Raw genomic sequence first — 24,891 nt, 5'->3', positions numbered from 1 at the left:
TTTTGTTTAAGAAGAGAATGATATTATTAATTGAAAAGTTATTACCTTCTGCTAGAATATCACACTAGATGTGATATAAAGTTTTTTCACTTTAAAATTATTCTCCTGTGTAGTATATACTCTAATGTATAGTATATGTTCATACAGTAATATATCCTGAGAAAATATTTAGTCGTCTCAAATGGGGGCTTTTCAAAAATTAAATGGTACAGTGCTGGTCGCTTATAATAAAGAACAGAAAATGTAAAAAGCAGGATATGAATATCCAAGCAGAGTTATGACTTTGAGGAGTGTATACTCCTTTAACTGATAGGTTACACGTGCAGCCAGTTCTGAAACTAGCTGTAGAAGTATAATTGTTGCCAATAACTGGCTTCTGCTATAAATTCCATATCTTTCTATCACAGAAATAAGAACTGTGTACAACTGGCATGAAATTTTTTGATACCAACGACCTCATGACTTTTGTTTATCTACAATTAGTGTAAATCCAATCAATCCCCACCAAATCTATATTATTTTTTATTCTTTTACTCTAGCTTTAATAAATAGTATGGTGGGGTGTTAGACAAGAATAAAGATATCAACCAAAGAAAGATACCATGAGCCTTCTTCTCAGACGAGCACTCTTCAACCGAGGAGTGGCCCTATTTGGGACATCAAAATTATCATTAGCTGTCATGGCAAGTAACAATAGCTGCAAGAGAGAAGCATTTCTGTGAGGCTCAGATGATGGTAAAACAAAGAGGTTTATATTCAGGTGATTAACTATTTTAAATGAATCATTATTAATACCAATACAAACATCACTGTAGATCTGATAAATAAATTAAGTACAGGTTAGTGGTGATTCTATGATTTTGATCAAGTGGGCAACTTTAAACCCTTTCACTTTTCTTATCTGACTGGGACTGATCAAGTTGGTAACAAATACCACAAACTTGAAAATATCTTTCTGCTAATTCTACTGATTATGTGATTAAGGGGGGTCTCTTATGTTGAGGGATACCCAGTGGACATAATGCAAAACTAATTTCCCTAGCCTATAAATATTCACAACTAACACCATGCCATCCAACTGAACAGCTCAAGTGAAATACAGGCTCATTACATTACTCTGACAAATTTGTTTCCACGATTTTCACAACTAAAGGCTGCAAGAACCATAAAATTTAAAACCAACAACCATAAGGCCATACAAGTTACAAACAAAAAATCCAATACGGTATAAGGCTTACTTCTAAATTCCTAGGATATAAACACTGAAGCACATGGAAAATTTGTTATGATTATCAGACAGTAAATTCCAATTTTGCATATATTTAACACTTGCTAAGACTCAAGTGAAAAATAAAAAATATCACACTTCCAGATCGATGTCTGGGAACAGCGAAGCTGCAAACTAATGCAACACCAACTTCCGTAGCCAACAACTATTCACAACTAACACCACACCATCCAACCTAAACAGGGACTCATTACATTGTTTGGGGAAAACTGTCTGCATGATTTTCATAACTAAAGGCTGAAAACCTATGAAATTAAAAACCAACACGATAAGGTCATTTAAGAGTTGCACAATGAAAAATCCAATTTGGGATAAGAATTATTACCAAATTCCTGGGATATAAAACATTTTGATGCATGTGGAAAATTTATCAGGCTGTAAATTCCAAGTTCAAACATTTTTAACACTTGTTAACACTCATATGTAAAACAAAAAATATCACATTTCCAGATCTATGTCTGGAAACAGTAAAACTGCATCCTGTACAAACAACAATCCTCTTGTATCACAATCTCTCTTTAATTAGTGGAAAACACTTATAAAGTAATTCTGTGAGTGTGGGGCATCCTTTATTGAGGGATCCTTGCTGGACATAAAGCAAGACTAACTTCCCTAGCCAATACCTATTCACAACTAGTACCACACCATCCAAGCTGAAAAGCTCAAGTGAAATTAGGGGCTCATTATACTGATAGATAAGGCCACGCAATACTTACAAAACAAAAAACTCAATACAGTTCAAATATTGATACTAAATTCCTGGGATATAAACAATTTGAAGCATTTGGAAAATTCGTTACAATTATCACCAAGTAAATTCAATTCAAATATTTTTAACTTAACACAAATGTAAAATAATAAACATCACATTTCCATGTTGACATCTGGGAACAGTAAAACTGCATACTAATAACAATCCTTTTGCATCACAATGTTTCTTTAATTATTGGAAAACAATCTTACCAAGCCTTTCACCATCATTCATTTTCCTATATCTGTTAAGTAGAATGTCTGATACACTTCACATTCTAATTTAGCATTCAACCTAAATTACTGTATGTCTGATAAGTTTCTTACTTTTAAAGTTATGATGAAGTGACTGTTTCATTTATGCCTACCCCATAAATCACTATTATCATGAATATTTTTATGTCAGCTTTTTCCTTTAAGGGCTGGTGTTGAAATGAGCTGCCTCCACTCTTCTCTTTACTGTGCTCTTTCTGCCTTAATTCCCATTAGGTCTAGGCCATCATCTATTCCCCTTTCTCCACGATTTCCTGCATATTCCTAGTTCTGCTACTTCCATATTTATTGCTTTACTGACCAACTGTTCCTCAAAAATACCAACAATTAATATTTTGAAGATGTTTTAATAAGATTATTTTGCTTACACTAGGCCAATCTAAGTCAATTTCTTGAGCTAAGCTCTTTCTGAAGCCAATAAATGTACTGTAAGTGAAAATACACTTTAGTTTAATCAATTATTCTCAGAAATCTTTACAATCACCTTTCATTCAAAATAATTATCAAGGAACTTAAATTCTTAAGTAAACCTATACGTAAATTCCTATACATAAATAGTGCTTCAGCACCACAATTTCTTTTATGGGCTATTACCAACATAGCACAGAAATTGTTCAACTTCTTCAAATGTCTCAAGTAACTTGTAAAGCATGAGGTCCCAGCACTATAAAAATATGATTTATATAAAATACTGAGATTCAGAAAAACATACATAAACGCATTTGCAATGCTCTTGAGTATAAAAATATAACCTAATTGTTCATGTTATGCGATACATGGAAGTGCTCAAAAAAACATTAAGCAAATAACAGATTGTAGTCAAACATTTCAAAAATTTATGCACTACATGGCACTTGAGAAATTCAATCCAAAGGCTAATTTAACTTTTACCTGATCAATTCGTACGAAATTAGAGTACAGGACTAAGATTACAGTATTAACAATCTATGAAGGACTAGTAAAAAAAATTCAAACCCCTGATTTAGATTTGCTTTGTCATACTCTGACTAGACACGCTAATAAATCACCCACAAGGACTGGTCAAATTTTAATGATATCATTAACAGCTGCATTTATCTCCTCAGGAGGGCAGAGTATCCACAAACTACTTTCAAAATAAAAACTAAATGCATGAATTACAGCACACTGTCTCATCATAATTCATCGTGCTTGCTAATTTTTCTCAATGGCAAATACCCTGGAACACGGGCAATTATATCCTCTTTTTGGAGCTTTGGAAAAGTGATACCATTGACATTCTGGCGACTCCCATCAAGCGACCCAGTATACAGTCGCACTGTTGGGTATGCTCTAACATTAGCTCCTCTACAAGTATGTACGTACCTCTCGCAGTTCAGCTTTCCAAACTTGGCGGTTCCCTTTAATTCCTGAAATAGAGATCTTATTTTATTTCTGTTTTACTGATAATATATACTAAACTGTGGCCAGTCACCATTATTTATAAGGAAAATCCAGCCTTCGCTGCCAAATGCCACAAGGCATAAATTACAGCCTGAATGCATCAATCACTTCAAGACTGTCTTAGAAATTTCTACAGGATGGTAGAGTGGAATGGGGAGGAGAGAACTGAAAATCATTGTAATGAAAATGAAGACAGAAAATTAATTGAAGGTGCTGTCTCATAATCAGCCATACAGATGCTGTGAATGAACAGTGACGAAAGCAATACTGAGACTGAATGTAACAGGTGGTTTCAGATGTGCTCTTCAGTGTAAAGTTTATCAATGTATTTACACTTGAAAAGCAATATATTTAAGATCAGGAACAAGAAGCAGGGGTTTACCTTTATGTAAACATACTAAAAGAAACTTATCTTACTTTTAAGAATTATAAAGGTAGGGGAGGATTGGTGTTTATCATCTTTTGCTTCCTATTTTGTAAGGGAAATTACTTATTGTTTCATGAACACATTTTCTACCATTCTATGTAAATTTCTAAGATACAGCCACTGGTTTGGATGATTGCAGGCTATTTTGCCAAAGTATTCTGTTTTTTGGATTCATTAAAAAATATTAACAATTGCACACAGAATACTGACTACTTACACATACTGTCAGCATTTGCAAAGTTATATTGAACATGCATACCATGAATTTCAAGGCTACCATAAACTAGCAGATAAATTAAATTTATAACTTTGCAAATTTTTAAGTAGTCAGTATTCTGTGTGCAATTATTAATATTTTTTTAAGATGAGAGGGAGCTGAGAACCTAACCCTCAAGGATAAAAAGGATCAACTGTAAACTTCAATTTTTGAGCACTGGTTTTGTTAGAACCAGTGACTACACACTAGTTCCCCCTAAGACAGTCATGGACAACATAATGTATCATTAATCTGTTGGTTTTGCTCAAGCACATCAATACTTACTCTAGCAATGTCTTCAAAATTAGGAGCAAACACTTGACAATGTCCACACCATGGAGCATAAAAATCTATAATCCATGGCACATTACTTCGAAGGGCCTCCTCGAATGAGCTGTCATCTAATTCTGTTACACGTGAAGGGAGGTTTGAATACAACCACTGCCGAAATGAGTCTGCATCTCGTGACCATCCACTGAATTTTCTGTGAAGAGGAATTGACCATTGAGTAGAAAATCAGCTTCAGCAGTCATGTCACAACAACTACTAATTAAAAACAGAAAAGAAGCCCATAAGCAGCACTTACACAGTTCTGCGCGTTCCATAACTTTCAGATGGATATAGCACAACACTTGGGTAGCTGTTAATGCCCTGTCTTCTGCAAACATCGCCATATACAGCACAGTCAAGGGAAGCAACATGGACCTCAGGAATATCAGCAACTAAGCGAGCAAATCTTCTATATTCAGGAGCCATGCTTAAACAAGGCCCACACCAATTAGCAAAATAGTCCACTACCCAAACCTCACCTTGTGGTTTGCTTGCGACAAATTTTGAAAACTTGTCTGGGTCAAGGCTTACCACTGAAAAAAATAAAATTGCAATTCCATTAGATTAAATAAAATGGCAGTTCCATTAGATTAACTTTCAAGTACTCAAAAAATTTTGAAAAAGTCAAGCTAGGCTATGCTTCACTGGACTTCTAATGGTTTTATAACATTATACAGTTAAAAGTATTTATAAAAATGTTTTATTAACAAACTAGTGTACCATATTGTTCTGTCAAATAAACAATTGCATATAATATCAAAATATAGAATACAGAAAATTAAATGTATAAAAAGAAAAAATCAATGATGTTTAGAAATTTCTGTGGAGGAACAAAACCATGGATGTTATCAAATATCTCAATGAAAGGACCAGGGGCGGTTACATCAGAAACACAAGACTTATACAATTCCCTCAATTTAGTAAAAGTCAACGTTGTAACTAAAACCATTAACACAATACAGTATATTGTACATTTTGTCTGAATCTTTAAACTATCAACTACAAGCAATAAACTATTAAGTAAAGAGCATGTTACAACTAATAACCTGTCAAATGAACTGGAAGAAAATAAAAGTACACAATATGAAAAAGAAAAGGTGGAGCTCACCTTCAACCCTTTCCATTGCTACAAAAATAGCATTAAAAAAAGGACTTACTACGATAATAGCAGAGTTACGTACCAACAGGATTCAGTGTATCATTGACAAATTCAACAAGATGAGTTGCACTGTGATGGCCTGTGTATTCATGCGGCACACTTTGATTGTAGAGGATTGTTGTTGGGTACTGGCGAATGTTGAACTTTGTGCATAAATCCTGATGCATTGTGCAATCAATACTCCCTGTAAACATAATTTTAATTCTATGAGCATCTCTGCACAACTTAGTAGTTTAGGCTTTTGTAAGGTTTGTTCCTGTTTTTGAAATATAAATAAAATAATTATACAGTTATGTAATAATTCTGTACTTTGTGAAAACCATACTCTAGAGAATGTAAAATAGCTTGTTGTATTCTAAAAGTCTGTAACTATAAAAGGGAGCACTTAATATTGATTAGATTTAGCACCTAATTAAAGGATAAAGGAGGCAAACCTCTGCAGGGTTAAATGAAAAGGGTTCTTCCAAACACACACAAAACACTAACCAAAGTTAACAGGAGTGGCAACAAGTCTACTGGCTTTCCTAAACTCAGGAAGCAACTTCATACAGGGTGGGCACCACGGAGCATAAAAATCCACGAACCATGTTGAGCCATCCTGAAGTACTTTGGGAAATTCTTGAGGAGTGAGGATCTGGAACTTGGTGGAGGAGGCCCCTTCCCTTGCAAACACAGCTATGTCATGAGCCAATAAGCGCCCCTAAAAGTGAAGACACTCCTGTTTGGACTTGACATTTTTTTATTTCCATAATTTACCAAGAAAAATAAAATTAATCTTAGAGAAAATATTCAATTATTATTATAAAAGAAAAATACAAATTTTGGAATGTGAGAGTATGATTCAAAAGGGAAGTATTTGCCATGTATGTGCAAGGCTTGCAAAGTTAACATCATTAAATATATGTTTACAATGTACTACAATGTACTGTACTACTAACATTATATAACATACATGAAAAATCATTAATACTAAAACTTTAGAAAAAATCCCAAAAAGAAATCAAATATTTCTTACATGGTGTAATTCATAGCCTCCGCCAGGTTTAAACAGAATAAACGTTGGAGTCTTTGCAATGTAAAGATCATCACACTGCACTTTCATGGTAGAGCAATCAATCCGCCCCAGATTAAGAGAGGGAAGAAGGGCGGGTAATTTGCGGATCTGTAAATACAATTAAGAAACAGTTACCTGAAGCATTTATGCAAATTTCAAGGTGTTTAGCTTTGAAACTGATGATAAATTTTCAGGTCATTTCATTTATCAATTTAGTTCAGGATTAATCATTCCACATCAAAACCAAACCTAGTCCAATTATTCATTATTATCATCACATCTCAGGCATGTCCAATCAGTTAACTCAAAACTGACTGCTACTACAGTGTGAGTAAGTAAGACTACCTGGACACTGCTGCCTCAAGAAGTACTTTGGGGAGGAAATCCAAGTTCCCAATATTAATCATAACGTCAAATAAAAAAAATCTGCATATTATGGCACTTGATGAGATAGTGGTGAGTGCACAGGACTGGAAGTACTAAGAGATGCACGCCAAAAGAAAGGAGAAGCATTTTTTGTTGTCAGGAAGACTGTAGGGACTGGTGAAACAGCACAAAAGCATTAGTCCAAAGATTTTCTAGTTAAAATCTAGTATGGCAGGAGAAAAAAAAACTGTGATGGTAAGTGTAGATGGTCCATGAATGGAGAGTGAGAGAAAAAGGAAACTTCCGGTACATTCTGAATTAATTCCTGACTTGATTTTGAAAAAAAGAAGGGCAGGTTATCCAGGTGATTTAAGTGCAAAAGTTGGCAGGAGAGAAAGAGACTGACATTATAGCTTACGGTTACAGAATGCCTGGAGTAAATATGACTGGAGGACTCTTGCAGAAATGTTTTCTGAGAGGGACTTGATTGTTAAGAATGTCATTTACAAAAGTATGAATAGGTGTTCTGGCGATGAAACATTTGTATAAATAAAATAACAGAAGGGAGGACAAATCAATAGCAGTAATGCTGACATAAGAAGTTGCTGGATTCAAATTTTATTATCATTTGTGTAAAGTAACTGAAAATAGAAGGTAACTTCTGCTGCTAAAGACTACATAAAAGGTGAACTAAGTTGGTGAGTGACATTGAGATATTCCATCCAAAAATAAGTCTCACCAACCAGTTACACCATTTATTACCCCAAGTTACTGCAGAATTTGAAAGTGGCAATGGAACATCAGCTGATATTACATAGCATTTCCCACTACAAATATTTACAATCTGTTCCTATAAGAAGTATTACCTTACCTCAAGTGTATCATCGTCATTGCCACTGCTAAACTGGACAAGCCAAGACACATTCTCTTCTCTGGAATCCAGCTTTTGCCTTATGTTCTGTGAAATAAAAATACAGTATATTGAAAATTTACAAAGAAAATTAAAACTGTTCTTGTACTAAAACCTATATTTCAAAACCTTACATGCAGTATCAACTCTGTACTTTCTACTTTCAACAAAGGGTAGGAGCTTGAGAATGTGCACATGGATGAGTTTGTCTGTTTTCATCACAATTCACCTCAACACTCAATCCTTTTGTATAATATCCAACCTCCACTTGCATTTTAGGCTGGTAATGATAAAACAACATTCACTTCAAATATTAAAAGGGCTCTGGCTATTATGAACTCTTCTGTGAAGTAACATAGAAAAGTTTGGGTTATTTACAAGGATATACAATTCCTTTATTCCTGGTTTTAATTTCAGAATTTCTCGTAGATTGGGACTATATTTTTAAAAGAGTTTTAATTCAGAATAAAAAATTTTGTTCAATCTATTCTTATTTTTTTCAGATTAACCTTCTAAAATTCTGTATCTATATCTTTCACACACATGAAAATGCATGAGCTGCATCTTGAACATTTGCTATTGATTCTCTGATTTATGAAAAATGACAAATTTATTAAATTAATTTTTATTTTTCATAACTAACAAACCTGAGGTCTAAACATTCGGACTAATCCTCTAGTGCCAGCTGGAATCCGATAAAATAACTAAAACTGTATAAGCAAGGAACTAGTGTCATCTGTCCTTAGTCACAAGTCAAGTGGGATTACCCACATTCCAAGTAGTATTCCATGACTTGCTTCTTGCTACTGGCCCCAAAATTTGTCCACTGTCATGCCTGTTTACTGCTTTCTATTGTCAAAGCTTACATTTAATACATATATACCTAGTAATATATGCAAATATGTTAATTACCAAGTTCATCTTTTTACTGGCATACAATATTCTAACATATATCAGTATATTCTCTCTACTACATAAAGAGAATAAAACAAACACGATATTACTACAATCAAATCAAGGTAAAAGAAAAGTACTCATTACTGAGTACAGTGTACTTGTATTATGCACAAGAAAAAATTCCATGGGTTAAGCTTCATTATTAAAAGTACAATAAACATGAAAAGAACTTACTTTGTAAGAGGATTCATCCAGAAGGGTCATCTCTGGGAGAAGAGCAAGTATCTCTCGAGCAATTTCTTGGGCATCGAGACTAGATATTAGCTTTCCATCACCAGATTCTATTTTATCAACATCAAAGAACTTCAGGCCAGACTTCATGTCAAATTTGGAGCACAGTTTGTGGTCCTTGGAGCAAATAACATGACCAATGTTAACTAATCCATCCTGAAAGAAAGGAAAATTTAGTAGCACGAAGTCCACTTTTGAAAACTTAAAAGACCAATCATAAACACACTATTTCTACCCTCTAAATAAATAAATATATCTGAAATTGAGAATTAAAACTGTTTCACAGCAATGTATCCATAAAGTATGATTACTATTACTTATTTCTAACTCGAGTAAAATAACTCAACAGAACTGAAACAGTATTTGCTAACAGTGTCACTGAATTACCTAGCCAGTACACAGGGACATTAGCTTGTCAGACTTTAACTTATCAGATTTTGCTACTTATCTGATATGTCCAAGCCTGTAAAAACAGAACTACCTGTATTTCACTTTTAATGGAATAATCTGGCAGGCATACTGAGACATAGAGGATGCTAAAATGAACACAACTCATAACTGCAGGTCTAACATTGTAAGGTGGCTTCTTTGTCTTCAGGGTAACTGACCCATCAAGACCTCATCTGTACCTTTTTCCCACTCACATGAACATTTAGCATGCATTTGGTTGCCTTGCAAAAAGGCTGCACTTCTTATTAAAATGTTATCTTTTATGTCTTGTGTAATTTCCTGCATAGTGGCATGGCTCATTTAGTCTGGTGTAAGTGTGTTTTTGTTGTGCTACATTTTCTCTGTTGTAAGACTGAATATGTAGTCAAACTTTTTTAATGTTCGTTTAGTAATGAATAATATCCTTATTTACATGAAGATAAATTCTTTTATTCACTGGCCTTATAAAGAGATTTAATTTCCGGTTAAGTGCAAGGGAAAATTCATTGACTAGACATTCATACAACCATTTTGTTTCTTTTCTTTAAGAATGAATTTCAAACTTACAGTGTACTTCTTAGTTAACAACAAGAAGTTTTAATACGGAAGAAAAGTTGAATGATTAGATTGTGTTGGACATTTCTACAAAAATTCTGCTGATGTAAGGAACAGGAATATCAGCTGAGTTTTGTGAGGAGAAGAACTTTTAGTGGACTTCTAGAGTTCACTAGCATGAATATCAGATATTCATCTACAACCCTCAGAAATCTAATAAAAGTAATTATGTATATCAGTATCTTTGGCCTCCTGAAACATGCCCTGGAAGCTGAGCAAGTAATATCAGTACTCATAAATGATATTATGAATTTGCCAAAGGCCAAAGGACATTAAACTCTTCAGCCTAGATTTTAAAAATTCTGCTCAATACTTGAGGGAAAGAAAATATGATTATCTTGCCCTAAAAGAACAAAGGACTAAGGATGTCACATGCCCATACAAAGTGAAACCGATTCTTCAAAAAAAATCATGACGAGAGAGTACGTGGCCATTTAGGGGGAGAAATTAAACAAGTAATAAAGGCTTATAAGAGACCCCAAGAAGGAACAAGAAAAGGAAATTGAGGGATACTCTACAGTACTGTACTGTAATAGCACTGGGATCAAGGATTTCCTTTGACGTGGCTTCTAAAAATAAAAAGAAAAGTGATGGATGGGGGATTTGGGCATGAAAGAGACTCAGGTGATTGTGAGAAATTTGGTTTGCGAAGCCTTGCTGAATTGTTTTATATGTGTAAGGCAGAAATTTGCCTCGGGGACTGGACTAGCCCTAAGTTTGTGATTTATAGTTTTGGACTGCTATTCTTAGCAGTGATTATGCTTTTTATTTTTCCCAACCCAGATAAGGAGGGTTGGAGTCAGGAAAGGCATCTGTCCATAAAACATCTTCCAAAACAAATCTGCATGAATGTCTAAAATATAATCACAACAAATGTTAAGTTTGGGAAAAAAATAAACCAGAAATATTTTTCAGAATCTCTCATTTTTAATTTACCCAATTATAGCATTTTTAAAAAACTTTAATTTTATAAATAAAATCTACTCTTTATCACTAATGAAGACAAATCCTTTGGGCCAGCCCTGTGAGAGCTAAATAAATTAGCTCAGTGGTCTGGTTAATCTACTTAATAATAATAATAAATCAGTAACTTATGAAAGGTTTTGGACATTTTAAGGATCCTGTAAATTTTTGTACACCATACCAAATAACAATACCATAATATAACTTTTATAAACCCACCACACAAGCATTAAGATTTGAACAAGTGTTCATTAGATTTTTTTGAAGATTTGAACGAATGTTCATTAAATTTTTTACGTGAATATACTAAACTACATTATAATCCTACTTGCATTGTTGTATTCATAACTGAATTTAAAGCTTACAAGCCCCTCCTACAAACTTACAGTAAAATAATGCTGTGTAGCAAGAAAGGAAAGAAAGAATGGGTCTGATTTTCACAAAACTGCTATGCTGAATCTGGGGTGTTGTGTAATCTATACTACTGAGTCTTGGATCTTCATTACTTAACAGATTCCATTACTAATAGGGAGGCCAGACCCCTGAACTGTCCATTAAGGCATCAGCATATATGAAAAAGTCCTTAATTAAATTCATATACATTACAGTACTATATTTTAATTGTAACATTGACAATACAGTGAACCCCCCATATTTGCAGGGGATGCGTCCCACACCCCCCTGCAAATAGCTAAAATTGGCGAATACTTAAAGCCCCTCTAAAAACATTTAGAACTGCCCATTTTGATAGTTTAAACACAGAAAAACCCTGTAAAAATGCATATAACTGAGTTTTTTAATAGTTTCATCACAAAAAAGTGCATTTACTCATGAAAATTATATGAAAATGCAGTAATTAGTGAATATTTCTCAGTGAAAAATACCGCGAATGGGCGAATTTTCTGCGAATGATGGCTAGATATGTTCCACAGAGAAACCCACGAATATGTGAGTCCGCGAATCATGAGAACGCGAATACGGGGGGGTTCACTGTATACTTACCAATGTGAGTTTACACCTGAATACATGGGTATCACAGGCTACTTTACTGGTGATTTACCCCTTCCTATTGGTCTACATATTTTTATCGTAGCACTGCATTACCATCTCACAACAGCAACCATTCACAATATCAAAGGAAAAATATTTGCCTGGTCCTATATATGCAAACATATGCTTTTTGTAGTTCATGTCAAATACCCAGCTACTAAATGTGACCCTTTTTATACACTTCACCAGAGGATCATACCTCCAACATTCAAAAACTTTCTTGAACTTACTTTTAGAAGCAAATATAAATATAGTACTTACGAAAATAGCACTAAGTTTAGTTTGTGTAATCCAAAAGTCCTCTTCTTCGTCAGCATACTCATAAAAATTGACAAGCCAAGGCTTCTTGGAAGTATCTTCTCTTGATATCACAGTTTTCCAACTGCCAGAGCTCAGTTTAAAAGTTTTGGACTGCACTTTCTGCAGCATGTAGTTGATCAAGTTTTCTTTAGTCTTCTCTTGCCTGAAGTACGTCCTCTGAAATTACAAGTCTTTTCACTTATCTGTGCAGTTAAGACCATACCAAAATGGCATTTACAGTATAACATAGTGGGGGCAACATAGCAAAAAATATCATAAACAATGTACATACTGTGACAACCCTCAAAGTTAGCATACATGTGCACTAGTCAGTGGCATGGAAATTTTGTTAGTCACCTCAAATATAGCCAAAGACAGGATTAGCAGCCATTTTCTATAAAGTGGTGCTAACCACTTACCAGAAGAGTTTGAACAAAAGGCGTTGTAGTTTGTTTAATGAAAGTGATATTTCTAACTTTTCTGCTTTACCCATCATACTTCAGAGAAGCAACCATATATTGAAATAAGCAAAGAATTGAAAAACCTTGTGTTTGAGCTTTAAATAACCTCTTATGCAACAATTAGAGGCCACTGAACTATCTGCCCAAGGAAAGAACCACCTTGGTATTTACAAGAAAGCCCCTATACTGTACTGTACTGAGACCTACATCCTCTTAATCTTTTCAAGGTATGGATGCACTAAAATACTGCCTTCAGTAAATTTACAATCTATTAGGGGATGATGTATCAGTTTTTGATTAAACTTATTAATCCCCAACATAACTGTTAGACAATATACTTTTCTGATCTACGACAGAGTCAGCACATGCACAGACACTGCCACGCCATACACAAACTCTTTGGCCAGAAAAACAATGGCCAGCCAATTCCACCAACCAAAGCCACTTTAGAAGAATAGTCTAACTGGGGGTATACAGTAAGGTAAGACATTTACACTGTCTCCTTATATCTTTCTCTTCTGCAGCCTACTTTGACTGAATTATAACTGTAAGAGACATATGGGGCATACTGGACACTACTACTATGAGGTTATCTATCCTGCTCATTGCACAAGTCATGCATATACAAATATGTATAATTTCTATGGACAGCACTATTTGTGTATGACTGCCATAGACACAACTCTGCATCTGTCAAGGCAGTTCCTCACTAAAATGACTCATATTGAAAACTGCCCTATACAAAAGTAAACTGTAAATCAATACAACATGGTTAACTTGCTCAATATATTTACTATGTTTGGCTGGACTCATGTTTCATATCACGTTAAGCTGTTGGCTTTGTAGTGTATGAATTATTTGTTTAACAAATAATTCATACAAGGAAATAGCCATCATACATCACTTTTAAAAATGTATGCACATTTTAATGTTAATTTAGCTCTATTCAAACTAAAAAGTTCTGCTGACCTTAAGTAATGTTTGCTCTTGTAAATGCTGAGGATTATATATGAATCATTTTGGAAAATGGCTGCAATAGCTGTCATACAGTAAACTAAAGTGGTCCCTTAAATGAATTAAATTTCCACACTTTTGCATCCATATATGCCAAATCTGGAGTTTTTGTCACATATGCACAATGTTTTTATTACAACAACTTAGTATTAATAAGAAAAACTGCTGTTCTAAAAGAATTGTTTTCAAAACACTGAAAAATTACCTTATAACAAGAATGTCACGAAATCTTCATCTAATAACAATTTTAGTTCCTAAACGTTTATGCCTACTGTATATGAAACTTTACATTTTGTAGAATTGCCCAGAAGCCATACTGACATCAATAGTAGATAAAATGCAAAGAATAACTGTGGAAACTAGCAAACGAGAAATAAGGAACACCTGTACTAATATTATACCTGAACAATTAATAACTCACTTATGCCAATACTAACCTCTGGATATGATATAAGTGATGGGTAAGATCCAATTCCTTGTGCATTACATAAATGGTAATCATCATCACAGTTAACGGCTCCAATTCTAACAACGCCTTCAAGCTCACGGGCAACTTCACGCCACACTGGAGCCAGAGTGTGGCAATGTGAACACATAGGGTGGTAAAAATTGATAAACCATATGTCTTCAGATCCAGTGACACTTTGCTCTGTTGAAGGGAACAACAGCAAATGAACACATCTCATGAATAAAAGCAACATTTCAAAAATTCTATTTTAAATGTGTTTACCAAGTTATCATTACATATATGAAGTAAACAATAAATCCAAAACCTATCCATCATTAAAAATACATCACATATCCACTGGAAAAAAATTATCTTAACTGACTAACTAAAATCACAATCTTATAAACTTTAACACCTCCAACAATGTTATCTTACCAAAATCTGCCTTATTAAGTGTGATGATCTCTGGATCATCATCATAAATGCCAAAATTATCATGGTAATAATTCCAAGAATGGTACTGGTGTCCAGACCTGAAATGAGCAAAGATTTGTTAGATCAATCCATAATCATACTTAGGTACAGTGAAGCAAACTTCCTATGAATTTTAAGTCCAAAGATTTAGCAACATAAAAAATTAAAGTTCAACAGCAATAAACAATGTAATTGCTATTTGGAGCCTGTCTTTCCAAAAGTCCCATTTCTGACATGCACTGAAAATACCAAAGCTTTTAAGACCAATCAGTACATCAAAGGCTAAACATCCCTATCTTAAAAGAAACTTGAAATGCTTGCAGATGTGCAAACAAGGATCCAGTCTTTCATATACATACAGTATTTATAAAGAACACACCATTGTTTTAGGTAACCTTTCATTTTGGTTCAAAGTGTTGATAAAGTTCAAAATTCTGTTTGTTGCACTTGGTGGCGATAAGTCCCTTCACATGGTCACAGTTCAACATTTCCTCCATAATATAAAATCATCATTATTATGGCTTCAAAAGAGCTAATACTTTTGGGTTGACTGTGCCAGCAACAAGGAGTGTTCACATCACAATATCAGCTCTTAACAGATGTAAATCATTGAGCACAAGAATGCCATTTTTATGAAGACCACAGTGAAAAATGATTACCTTGGTTTCAATTCTTCCCAACTTGCTTTTCCAGTTTTGAATCAAAATATCTAGAGTGAGTTTTTCAGGTTTTCTTCCTCACCTCCCAACATCCAATGGAAAGCTAACAATGACTTGGGTAAGTATAATTTTGTTAGTTTAGTTTCACAATTTCATAGAAATCACTGGAGACTTCTGTTTCTCTTAATCACTTACAATCACTCATATGAGTGAATGTGCCATTATGTTAACATTTATCATTGATATTATAGCCCTAGTAAGAATATAAGCCCTAATAAGAATATATTTTAAAATAAAAATTATGTACCCCATTTACACAAAATATGTTACTTCTGCTCAACTCTTCAACATTAACTCATATTTCTCTAAAGTACTAACTGGACTATGACATTATATAACATCTCTAAAACCCATTCTAATCAATAAATGATGGAGTACTGTATACAGATTTTTAAAACACATTCTTACACATCATCATCATTATCATATCATAAATGTCTTTGCATTGCTTTTCCCTTCAAGAGGTTAGAAGTGAAACAAGTTCTTTCCACTCTTCTCTGTCCTAAGTTCTTTCTGCCTGAACTTCCATTAGGTTTATGTTGTCATCTGTCCCCTATCTTCATGATTTCATGGGGCTTCCTAAACAAGACATGATAATCCATGAAACTTGAAATGAAAGCAAATTTCCTACATTATTTTTTCCTTCAAACCAAAAAAAAATTAAGTGGCAAGAACCCACCTGTCACTTTCAAGGCCTTCCTCACCGTACATGTCATACTTCTTCCTCAATTCTTCATCTTTAAGAACTTCATAGGCTCGGTTCATTCGAACAAACTTGTTGTGAGCTTCTGGGTCATCCTGCAATGAATTATGTATTTTATATCAAGCAAGTTCATCAATTAAATAATAAACTTCATAGATTCTTTACCTATAACATATTCACAACAATATGTAATTTTTGTATGAAGACTTTGGTAATGTTTATTGTTAGCATAAGTTTACTTTGAGCATAAATACAAAACCAAAATTTACGAAAACAGTAAACCACTACAAAAAAATGATTGCACAGAGCTTTCTAAAAATATAAAAATTTCTACAGTATCAGTATGCATTGTACATCTTGAAATTCCAAGTTATTTCTATTTATGAGAATATATGCTTCTGATAAAAAATTTCTACAGTTGTATTTGTATTTTCAAGTTTCATTAAGTTACACTTTCCATTGAGTAACTAAAAACTAGTTTAATGAGTCATGAAATATTCCAGTCAAAGTATTTCGTTTTTGAAAAAAGACAACATTCTCTACCACAACAAAAAAGTATACAAAATGTAGAAAAAGCTTCACTAAGAAAATGCAAAAATCTATTGAGCATTACTACAAGTTTCCTCACACTTGGAAGGACTTTTGCAATGAAATACAAACTTACAGTATTTTTGTCAGGATGCAGTTCTAGAGCCTTCTTTTTGAAAGCTTTACGTATTTCTCTCTGGTCTGCATTCTTTGTGATGCCAAGCATCTCATAAAAATCCTCGGCATGTGCAAATGTGCAAAGGAAGCTAGCAGCAAAGAGCACCACAAATGTCAAATTCATTTCTGTAAAGGGAAAACAAAAGAAAAACATTAAAATCATTGAGGCTACATAGGATAGTACTGTATCACACTGGTAAATAACCCTAGGCTACCAACAAGAAACTGGTTGATTTCTTACGCACTTTTCCTTTTTATAAAGGGGACAAGTGAATATAAACTTGGAAAACTTATAACATGACTGCTAGTGCAAAAATCCAGCAATGTTTTATGCTTACTCAACAGAAGCAGCATATCCCTGTTAAAAAGCTTTGGGCTATATATATAAACTGCATAGTATGCTGATACCTATGAATATGCACTACAACATAAAATACAAGACAAAATAAAGGTACAATTCTGATAAAAAAATACCAAATTCTAATGAAACAGTTGATGATGAATGGTAACAAGGTGACTGGTCTCCAGAGGGAATACTGTGGGTAGGAATCTAGGATCAACCCATCATGAAAGCCGTGGGTGCATAAAAAGTCCTAAGATAGGGGAGTTAGAGCTGGCAACCCTGGCAACCCTTCCATGCTCAACATGAAGTGGAGAGAGAGAGAGAGTTTCTTGTCTTAGAAGTCAAAGACACCTAATTTTCTTGGAGGACTTAACTGCCTATAAAAAAGAAACCTCTACAATAATATCATATATGTATAAACCAGGAACCAGAAGGCCCTTCATGCATTTAGAGGCATTCGAGACAGTTCTTTCAAACCCAAGGAGTAGGTCACATCAAATTAGGACACCATGAATCTTTGCTCCACTTGGACTTTGAAACAGTCCAAGTAGGTAATAACAACATTCTTCAGTAAATATCTTGGTAAGCATAAAGCTGCAAAAGATTCTGTAAAGATTTTTGTATTAAGTATATTAAGGAGACTTATGAGCAAAGTATACAAGCTCCAATATCAGGACCTGTATTAAATTAAAATACCAAAGAAAAAATTAAACCAATAATATCATTGCATTTTAAAACAAAACAAAACCAATAACATCACTGCATTTTAAGTATTTATGCTGAACAAAAACAGCTAATTTCATTGTTTTTCAAATTCTGAGCTAACCCAGAAATGGAAATATTGCTAAAAGCTCTCAGAACGACACTTATTCTGCTGTTCCACAAGGATGAACACACTCTGACTTGCCACTGTTCTACAGAAACTTACTCTGGATCATTCGAACACATGCACTGGCCTTGGCTTCTCTCTCAGGCACCAGAAAACTATCTTTACAGACAAATTTCAACAGGAATACATCCTCCCCTAACCTTCCCTTAACCTAACCTATCCTAAGGCGTAGCACTTAAAAACACATATTTCAACAAGGATGCATCCCATCCTAGCCTTCCCACAATCTAGTCTTTCCTAGTTCATCACACCTTGACCTGGCTCATCCAGACCCCTCTGGGTGGGGGTGGGGTGGCTGTATCCCTATTTAAATATATCTTTGAGGATAATTTTGAGTTATATGAGATAAAAGCCAAGGCCAATGCATGTATCTGAACAATCTCTCTCTGACTCGCAATCCTGGCAGCCTGTCAGCCATCTGTCGTGCATATTAAGAACTTGGAACACAGCAGTCTTGTTTGTCACTGATGTGAACTACCTTCACATCAATGACAAACAGAAAAATTACAGGTCATGAAAAAAAAATTGAAATCTCTGGTTCTGAATAACTGACCAGGTATTGTATTTTTTGAGGCTTTAACACAGGCTGAATAGCTTTTATTATTCTACACTATTTGTGAACGATAAAGCCATTGTAGGCTGTTCTCTGAAGTCTACTAGCCTAGGCTACTCCAAAAATGCTTCAAAATAAAAATCACTCAAAAATTCCTGATACTGAATAGCACACTGGGTAGAACTATGGAACAACTCCACATGGGGTACTGTATTACCTTGGAAATTTATTTTTCCTATAGTATTCTGGTTGCTTACCAGTATCAAGAATTTACCATTATTTTTTGTCAGTCGACTGTAATTAACCTGTAATTACCCTCAGAACTGATATGTTATTGTATGCTGGCCAGGCTGGAATGCTATCACACATGCACAGTGCCATAGGGGGACAGTTCGTAAAAAGTGGAGTTTCCTTCACTGGGGATCCAGGGGCAGAGCCCCCCTGATAAGTAACATGGCCTACTAGGTGAGGTTAGATTAGGGTACATTAGGTTAGTATGGCTCCTTTTATAATTGATTTCCTTGGCCATTCCCTTCGTGAACGTATGACTCCCTTATGAGTTGCGAATGTGTGGAACCATTCCATAAGACCAACATGACAGTCCGGTTTTCTCCTAGCATATTTCACCACCCAAAACCCCGAGTTACCACAGGGTCCCCAACATTGTTGGGTAGAGCTGAATGTTAACAAAAGTTGACCGACAATAAACAACACCACCTCCTTCATCGGCAACACTGAAAGTATAGGAAAAGTCAATTTCCAAGGTAATAATTCGTGCAGAGCTGTTACGTAGAAATACCACACACTGACATGGAATATAGTAGGCTATAACAGACTAGCCTTAAAGGACTGAAGCCTTTAGGCAGCCCATACAATCTGATTTGGGCTAACCTAGCCTAAGATACTCCTTTAATTCACAGTCAAACAAACCTGGACTCTGCTCGGCAGGTGGAATCAGTCAATGAACTTGCTACAATTTTCTTATTGGAATTGGAATTGGAATATACAATTTGGGCCAAAACTCAAGCGCTGGGACCTACGAGGTCAATAAAGGGCAAGAGAGAGCAAAGAAGGTGGTTAAGAAGGTTTTAAAGGGGGTAACAGAAGGAAGAACTCGCAGTTGCGCTATGCAACAATTGTTAGGAGCTGGTGGAAAGTAAGATAGAAATTATCTTACTGAAAGACAGTAAAAGTTTGCTTGAACTATGTTGATTAAAATTTGATGACGAATACAGTTAGCTGGTCCGTCGCAGTCAGCTTGAATGACCTTTTTATATTTTGATGTGGGCGGTTTGTATAAGTGGACAAGCCGCCTCCACAATCCTACACAGTTCCTAATACTTCAAGGATACTGTTTTACTTATCATGGCCAGGTCTCTTTATCCTATCTTAGCCGACTTGAAAGGCTGCGGAAACTTCCAGGGCTTACCTTCAGATTAACGTTAAAAATTCTCATTCAACTTTCAATACAAGTCCACAGCAAGAGGTAACTTTCACAGGTCATCAAACCTCACGAACACCGACTGTCAAGTGTACATAAACACTAAGCTCTTAATCGGTCTCGCCGAACTGTACGTCACTGAAAGTACACATCATTTCTAAATCAAGAACGTTCGAGACTACCTACGCTAAAGTGCCAGATAGCGCGAACCCAGTAAGAGTGAAATACTTCTAAATATATACATATACATCTTGCTTCTGAGTTATTGTTTATCGATTAAATATATATTATAATTTTTTTCAATTACACTAAACTGTCATGAAGCTATAAAAATATTATATTTTGAGAAAATTCAATTCATTGCCTTTTTTCAATATGGCAGGAATCCGACGCTGCTCTTTTAGAATTTTTGGTATACTGATCTCACAAGTGAACTCGATCGAGTACAATTTGTATTTTTCTCTCATGAGCCACATGTAGTTATGCATAAATATATTTGCAATATTGTACGTTCATTTGCATGTAGTTTTTAATTGCATAAATTGTGCATTTGTATGCATTCATGTATAAATATGAATAACATAATAGCTTGCGTATGTGCATATACATGTAGGGGTGGATATACATATACAGTATATATATATATATATATATATATATATATATATATATATATATATATATATATATATATATATAGTGTGTGTGTGTGTGTGTGTGTGTGTGTGTGTGTGTGTGTGCGTGTGTGTTAATCTTTTTATCTTCATACCTTTATTTTCTTCGGTATCATACTCTTCTCATTGTTATGATTGCTCTTTTTGCATTATACAATTAGGGTAGAATGGTTTTAATTTGAGACTCATCATGTTGATACACAAGTTAATAAAATATTAAAAACCTTATTGATTTCATATTCTGCTACCTCCTAAACTAAGTATTAATAACAATTATGCTAAAATGGTGGGATTTAATTTACCAAATTTTTCTTTACAGGATCTGGGCTTTAAAGATAATAACAATACGTACAGGTAGTACAGGTAATAGAGTGCCCCTTAGAAAAGTCCACGTCACTCGCAGCCATTCTAAAGGCCACATACCTTACCTATTTCTGTTAGAAATACATCATTAACAACAAAAAATAAATCTTTTCGCTTCCAAAATGTTTTTTTTTTTTTGGTTCTCTGTCCTTTAGACTATTATTCTGGGAGACTAATAAACAAATATTGCAGTTATGGATGAGGTTCATAGATGTGAAAACATCGCTAGGCCTAACAGTCTGGTAAAGTATTCCATGATTAGACCTATATTCTCACGAAAACTTCGATGATTTGCGCTCTTGGTCAGAAGTTCGTTGAGACAGTTTTTTGAAGAGGAAGTCTTATTTATCTAGAAAAGAGGAGTGTTGTTTATTATGGTAAGAAATTGCTTTACATTTCATCCCAGATCTAATCAAAATATGGATGGATGTGAAGAAGCTTTCGTTTGAAAGTTGGTGTAAGCAATTACGCTGTGAACATTTGCAGTTCTAATCTCTCTCTCTCTCTCTCTCTCTCTCTCTCTCTCTCTCTCTCTCTCTCTCTCTCTCTCTCTCTCATATTGACGGTACAACCAAGTTCTGTTAGTCGTCAGTTGTTGATTCGATCGCGCAGAGAAACCGAAGTATGTTCACTTAATTTTCTTTCCCTCACGAGAAAGAGAGAGAGAGAGAGAGAGATGAAATCATCTATCTTTAAACACTGACATGCCTAATCATTGGTTTAAAAGAATACGTGTTGAATGAGTCCAACTCATTTTTGACTTGTGTGGATCAGTTGGTGGTGCCCTTTCCCCTCATATGTGTGGTCTAAGTTCGATCTCGATATGAGGTAGAAACTTAAAGTATGGATTGTGTACAGTGCTATGACCATTTAAATGGCAAATAACATAACTTTTTGGTTTACATTGGATATGACCCTAGAAATTGTTCAACTTTATATAGCATCTGATTCCTTTGCCGATGCTACTTTGGCTTGTTATCAACTCGTCACCTAATACGAGGTGCTAGTACTAAACACCGTATGGTAAATGTGAAGTAGACGGCCGCCCGAACATATCGTTTATTAATATGATAATTTGTCGATCAAACAATACAGAAATGGGTGTATATAATACTTTGATCCCCGAGGGACTAGTGCTAAACACGGCATCCCCAGGAGCTTCCGCCATGTTTAGTACTAATAGCTAAGGTATTCTTCGGATATTGTTTAGTACTAGCACCTCAGAGTAAGTGACGCGTAGATAACAAGCCAGAGTAGCACCCCTTTGCCTTACTGCAAGGAAAAGTACCGGCTTAATCTAAACCAATCAATATTCGAGTTTAACTGTGATTTAAACTGTAAACTAGTTCGTTGACAGTTTCATGTATTGGAGATTGTCCCTGTAAATAGCGGAGTACGGGTTCTGATACAGCGTGGGTTGAGGTGAAATGGATCTAACCCCGTTCCGGGATTGTGACGGAACTGAAGGGCAAAAGAACGGGGGATTGGGGTTGGGGTTACCGGCAGGGTTGTTATATATTATAGGAAGTTTAAACCTTCTGCAATTCAGAAGAGTAATTTATTTATTGAAATATACGTGCCCTTGTAATTACCAAGTTTTCACATACTGTTTATATATACTGTATATATATGTGTGTGTGTACAGTATATATATTTGTGTGTGTGCGCGCGCGCAATTAATGCACATGAAAGGAGTGTGAAAAGAAACGATAAGGTTTAGTTTAGCCGGACAGTTTCGTCCTCCATGGAACCTTCGCAGGGACAATTTATAAGGATGTGTCTGTGAATTATTATATATATATATATATATATATATATATATATATATATATATATATATATATATATATATATATATATATATATATATATGTGTGTGTGTGTGTGTGTGTGTGTGTGTGTGTGTGTGTGTGTGTGTGTGTATCATAGAAAGAGAGACACACACACGCTCACACACACACACACAATCAAATCAGACCTTCGAACCAGTGTATATCATTAACGAAGTTGTTTCATTTTTTCCCCTGTCATTCAGCCCACATGTGCTCTAATGAGGTTGAAAAACCTCGAACTCGTTCAAAGTGCTTACACGAGTTATTGCTTGTTAACAACACAGCGCGTAGAGAAACACTTGCGAGAGTTCGCTTCTGTTTCGGGAACAGATGTCTGGTTGCACTTTTTCCATCTCTATCACAGATGCTGCTTTTAAACTATTTGAAGCAGCCCCTAAACAATACGGCAGACTATTCTTATTTTAGACTCTTTCTTCGATAGCGTGTTTTTATATGAATAGGTATTCTATCTTAAAAATCATATTAATTCTTCAAAATATAGTCTTTTTTTTTTGTTAGATTGCTTTTAGACGATTTAAATCAATCCCTAAAAAAACAGGACGGAATTTTTTTTATTTTAGGATCTTTCGTCACCAGCATATTTTTTTTTATAGAAATGTTGTTTTACTTAAAAATCATCTTTATTCTTCAAAAATAGATTTTTTTTAAATTGCTTTTAGACAATTTAAATAAATCCTCGAAAAACGAGACACCATCCATTTTATTTTATGATCTTTTGTCGCCAGCATGTTTTATATAGAAATATTCAGTTTTACCTAAAAAATTATCTTTATTCTTCAAAATATAGTTTTTTTTAAATTGCTTTTAGATCATTTAAATCAATCCTTAAAAAAACCCAAGACAGAATCCTTATTATTTTAGGATCTTTTCTCATCTGTATGTTTTCATAGAAATATTCAATTTAAGTTAAAAATTATCTCTGTTCTTCATAATTTAGTTTTTTGTTTAAATTGATTTTAGACAATTTAAATCAATCCCTTAAAAAAACTAGACAATCTTTTATTTTAGGATCTTTTCTCGCCAAAATAGTTTCTTTTTTTGGTTAACAGCGAAGCAGTGGTTCATAATGAAAGACATCACAGACTAATAAAATGAAATACCTAAACGATGTAGAATTTTGAAAATAATACAAAAAAAAAATAACAAAACTTTACATGAATCAGTTAATGAAATAATTTACCTGCTGGGAGAAAAAAAAGAAGCGGCGACTGAAATATAAAATCAATTAAGTTGAAAGGTTTGATGTAGCGCGTTCTGCCTCGCTGGCATTAAGGCTGATGACGCAATCGAACCGAAATATGAAGTAATGAAATAACAGCTGTTTTATATCAAGCTCTGGTGCGATAGCGCGAAACTTAGTGACGGATAATTGCCAGTTTCTGGGGCAATGTTTTTTTATCATTTCCTGTTCACACTAAAAGCTCAACCGGTGTGGTTCCTACACGTCGCCTGAATGTGCCCTAAAATAATT

General features: G+C 34.6%; 1 protein-coding gene across 1 annotated transcript; it reads right to left on the bottom strand.

The window, feature by feature from the left end:
* On the bottom strand, window positions 1–20,704 carry LOC136828287 (dnaJ homolog subfamily C member 10-like). The gene is made up of 14 exons (XM_067086163.1): window positions 20,519–20,704; window positions 17,264–17,430; window positions 16,576–16,694; window positions 15,139–15,236; window positions 14,693–14,904; window positions 12,742–12,957; window positions 9,367–9,579; window positions 8,197–8,283; window positions 6,921–7,067; window positions 6,392–6,605; window positions 5,928–6,089; window positions 5,003–5,279; window positions 4,702–4,900; window positions 1–3,699 (listed from the first exon to the last, which is right to left on the bottom strand). Exons 2-14 carry the CDS (start codon window positions 17,426–17,428, stop codon window positions 3,466–3,468), a joined length of 2,343 nt encoding a protein of 780 aa, XP_066942264.1. The 5' UTR covers window positions 17,429–17,430; window positions 20,519–20,704; the 3' UTR covers window positions 1–3,465.
* Window positions 20,705–24,891: the final 4,187 nt, after the last annotated feature.

Source organism: Macrobrachium rosenbergii, chromosome 42 (genome assembly GCF_040412425.1).
Source record: "Macrobrachium rosenbergii isolate ZJJX-2024 chromosome 42, ASM4041242v1, whole genome shotgun sequence".
Lineage (NCBI taxonomy): Eukaryota > Metazoa > Arthropoda > Malacostraca > Decapoda > Palaemonidae > Macrobrachium > Macrobrachium rosenbergii.
This window is presented reverse-complemented; position numbering and strand designations above follow the sequence as displayed.